The sequence below is a fragment of the Nestor notabilis genome, unplaced genomic scaffold, assembly GCF_000696875.1.
Source record: "Nestor notabilis isolate BGI_N333 unplaced genomic scaffold, ASM69687v1 scaffold6633, whole genome shotgun sequence".
NCBI lineage: Eukaryota > Metazoa > Chordata > Aves > Psittaciformes > Psittacidae > Nestor > Nestor notabilis.
In genome coordinates this window covers 10,136-14,768 of record NW_009921391.1, presented here as the reverse complement: position 1 = coordinate 14,768, position 4,633 = coordinate 10,136, and the positions used below count along the sequence as shown (strand labels likewise).

The 4,633-nt window shown below is 41.8% G+C and overlaps 1 protein-coding gene across 1 annotated transcript in view; it reads right to left on the bottom strand.

The window, feature by feature from the left end:
- PHF20 (PHD finger protein 20) overlaps positions 1 to 4,112 on the bottom strand; it is a 37,755-nt gene extending 33,643 nt beyond the window's left edge. The window contains exon 1 of the mRNA XM_010011128.1: positions 3,998 to 4,112. Coding sequence (XP_010009430.1) covers positions 3,998 to 4,080 — 83 coding nt within the window. The 5' untranslated portion in view covers positions 4,081 to 4,112. The remainder of the gene's footprint in view (positions 1 to 3,997) is intronic.
- Between the last annotated feature and the right edge of the window lie 521 nt (positions 4,113 to 4,633).

The window sequence follows — 4,633 nt, the reverse complement described above, 5'->3', positions numbered from 1 at the left end:
CCCTACACCTAGAAATTTCACATATTAGAAAAAATGATAGCTCCAGCTCCCTCTTACCAAGAATAACACCTGGAATACACTCACTTCTCTGAGACATCCATCAACAGGAATCATGAATCATCTTCCCAGTGTAACTGCAAAAGCCCAGCAGGCACACTAAAGCTCATTTAAGTTCTATATTCTCAAAGTTAAACTTCATCTGCAAAGTCCTGGGAATTTTAAATAAAAATGTCTCAGTATTTGACAAGTACAGGAATCTGAGATGCTTTAAATCAAGTTGTTTCTAATCAGGAAGACCTTAAAAACTCTGCATTTCTTTAATTGCATTGGTAATTTCTTAACTTCAGCAAGTATTTTAGAATCACAGCAGATTTCACTAGCCCAACTGGAGATAACATCCCAAGCATTGATATTTCCGCCTCTGCAATAATAGTGCCAGGAGGAAATCTTCACTTGTCGGTGTTTTCAGTTATTTGTGGAGGAAAGGCAATGCCCCCCTGAGTTCTTGAACAAAGGGCTGAAGAAAAAACCAAACCCAAACAAATTCACGAGTATTCTTTACCTGGTAATTCACACTTAAAAGGATGGAACAAGTGGTAGGAGAAAGAAATGGCATTTCTACAGGCTCAAGCCTGAAGCTAAAGATAAAACCCAGACATGTCAGAATTAAGACTTAAAGGCGACAGAGACTATCATTCTACAACCCTCCAAGGATGAAAAGCCACCTACAACTGAAATGCTTCAGGTAATCTGACATGTCCACTCAGGACCCGTCCAAGAAGACCTACGAACAGGCCACACCAGAGACTTGCTCTGCAACCACAGACTGAGGCCCGGCCTAACACTCGCTGCCACACGCCTCATGCTATGCCTTTAGTTCATCCCAATATAGTATCAAAACACGTGCAGCAAAGGCTGTGGAGGAGAGGGAAGACAAATGGGAGATTCTTAGGGCAGGGACATCTCTAACTGGTTATCAGCTTCCTAGGAATGAAGTAAATTCCTTTGTGTGACAGTCAACACATTTCATATTTAGGTAACCCCAGGGACCACCCTGCACAGGTTCACAACGGAAAACAGTCACAGTCTTTCTATATATAACAGCATTGTTCTATTATAGTGTATTCTTAGATATAACTGCCTATCACTAAGTAGAGGTAATGAACAAAAATCAGTACCCAGTTCAGCACAACGTCCTGCATGAACAACTAAACCCAGGGGACTGACAATCTAAACCTTAACAGGGTAGCACAACACTCCAACATACTAATCTTCTTCTCAATACTCAAGAGCCTCAACCAGAATCAGAAGTCTCTTCACATCCATTTTAGTCACAGAGTGAACTTGAGGAGGTGTCATTACAAGAAGGTAACACAAGAAGTGTCATCATCTACTGCAGGCATCCAGTGCAGTCATCCTCTTTTCAGTACAAGAGGATGTCTGCAGTTAGTCAGCACTGAGGAGTTCAAACAATCCAATGCAAAATCCAACCCAATTCAACCAGGACAGCATGTGCATGTGCATCATCACAGTTAGCCTCTCTGGGATCTCTCTATTTAGGACTGCACCACTAGAGCAGTCTCACCTCTCCATCCTCTGAACTCCAGCACTACATACCAAGCAACAGACCTTTCAGCATGCACAGAGGCACTACTTTGTGGCCAGAGATCTCCTCCTTTATCACCCCGAGGTCAACAGACACCATCACAAGTCTTTCATGACAGCTTTGATGCATCAACCAAGCCCTAACAACTAAGCCAAGCACCAAAAGTACTCTGTGTACTCAGTGGAGTTTGAGTCTAGGAGGTGACAAACAACTGCACAAGGAATTGAAGTGCACTTCCAGAACATTGTGATTCCAGAGCAAACACAAAGCAGTAAGAGCTCTGAAGATACAAAATTCACTTAGCACTTTGGCAAGAAGCAGACTCTGCATTGACCACTCTGCTGGCATACACATTTCTTTTTCCTCTTCAATAGGGTTGGCATCACAACCAAACACCCTAAAAGTCTTGAGCTAGCATTTCAGGGTGCAAGCCACTGCTATGAAAGGCAGTTAAATGGTGCTTGGAAATGAAATACTTCCCGAAGCACTACTGCCATCTGAGAAGAGAAGCAGTACTGAGCACAGAAATCAAAGCCAGCCCTTTGAGCAAACAAGAAACTTCTGCCTGTGTTTAAGAGCCAACATTGCAACAAAAATACACACAAAAAAAGCTTGGAGCTCTGAAGGTCTAGCAGCAGAAAAAGCAAGTATCAGCAAACAAAGTTTTGTATCCATGTAAAAGGAGCACACTGGTGCCATGGAGTGGTCCTGTTCATACAGTGGCAGGCGAAAGTAGCATGGGAAATAAATAAGTCTCCTGCCCTCTACAAATCCACACCCGCAGAGGTGTCAGCCCATCAACATTGATACTGCCAAGAGAAAATATACCCCCCAGCTCTTACCAATTCTGGTTCACAAGCCCTGAAAACACACATATCACCAGTCAAGGAAACACAGACTTTCTGAACCAGGTTTCAAAAGCTTGGCATGCAAAAGAAAGTTATTAACTCCAGTTCTGTAAGCTAACTTGTGAGATCAAGGAGCTGCAAAACAGTGTGCATAAGGCAAGTCATTTAAGATCAAGTGTTTTTAAAAACCAAACAACACAGCTTGGTTTTGGACATGCAGCATATCCAAAATTCAAGTTTAAGCCAAGAGATACATAGAAAGTATAGTAGGTGTTGAATTTCCCACCAAAGTTTTCCCATCTAAGAGCTGCATGACCATAATTTGAGATACTGTTGTTAACCAAACATGTCAGAAGGATGACGGTCATGGACATGAGTTATCAGCCTTATTCAAACACAATCTATACTGAACTGCATCTTAATAAGCCTACACCACAGACAGGCTAAGAAATCACATTTTTGTAGGCATGACTATTTCTTTTGCTCTACAAACAAAGCTCAAGAATACAAAGATGCATGCAGGTTCAGACTGAAGCCCTATCTAAGCAACTCTTGGTTACGCAGGAAAACCAACATAACATTCAAGCATGAGTTAATGCTGTACTTCACGTTCTTTCCAAACAATACTGCCTGCTCATTTTCACAATCCCACTCCCCTTGTGCCTTGAAAGTACGTAAATACTCCGCATGCCACCAAGATGCTTTGGAATAAGCACCCTGTGTCTAAGGCAGTGCTCCATCCTTCCAGGATGTCCAGATGGTTTTCAACACCGACTTCTGCACACTTAACCCATCAGCAGGTTCCAGGGCCTGAAGTACAATCATGTCTAACTCACGTAGGCTACTTAAAATCAAATACCCATATTTAAGTCTTTGAATCCAGCAATTTTCACTGTATGCCTCATTCCCTGTGCATTATTCATGCTAACTTTTGAGCTGACTTCCTACGCCGACTAGTAGAAGGCTCAAAGCTAGCTCAAGTAGCTTTTAGGCCCTTTTTCCTCTTCCTAAGCTTCCTCACAACTGAAGTCTGCAAGACAGGCTCCAGAGCAGACTTCTCAGTGTGGAATATGTTTTCCCACCCAGTTTTTTATTCTAACGCTGACCACCCTCAAATGAGCAAAGGCCATGACAATTTCAATCCGACTTCAGGGCCTGTCAGTTCACAACAACAGTGGGAAAGGAAGTAGTGAGGAACTACCTTGGGCATTCTGCACTGCAAAGGATTTACCTCTCCATAACATCTGCTCTGGAATCTGTGTATAGCACAGAACTTGGTGCAAATTCACAAGTACCAGAGTCTGAAGTCCTACTAGATGAGTAGTCCTATTTCCCAGACAGACACAGCACCAGTATACTTTTTAAAGGCTAGCACAACACATCACCATCTAGTGCCCATTACAACCACTGGTATATAAATGTTTATCAATTAACTACTTTCCTACAAACCAATGACCAGGACTCTAAATATTGTACCAATACAAAATGTTTAAGATATTAAAGACTTAGAGTTAATATAATATGAATGGTTTTAAAAAAATACCAGTTTTTTAATCTGTCACGGGCTTCCAACTGGGCTCCCACCTCAAAGTTGATCCCTCTTCTATTCGGAGGATGTTTTGTCATTTTGTAATATCAACACTGCTGATTCTATTCCCCTGAAAAATGCAATTAAATATCAATCACTAATCAAGACATACACAAAATAAGCTTAAGCACCATAATCCCCCAAAAGCTAGATGTTATGGGACCTCTGTATTTTCAATTTGCAGGAAGTAATGGGGACGATTATCTCAAACCAGGGTTCCCAAGTGACAGTGTGCAGAACCATTCCAAAAATGTGTTCCAAAGGGGAGCTACTGGACCATGAAAGATTGAAGCTCAACCTTTGTCCATCAGTCCGAGTTCCAGGTCAATTAAGAACTCTGCAACCCAATGTTTATTCACAACTGAGATGGAAGTTTCATAATATTCTCTTCCCCCCTCCCGGTTTTGATGAAAACAAGGAATCCAGTAAACAGGAAGCGGGCAAAACCAAACACAATAACAATCTTTCACAGCTACCATGTTAGTGAAACACTCCAGAACACTACGTCACCTCATCACTACAAATGCAATAGAGTTCAAAGATGCTAGCACTACATAGTTGCTTTGACTGATTTTAGAAGGCTGTCTCTGC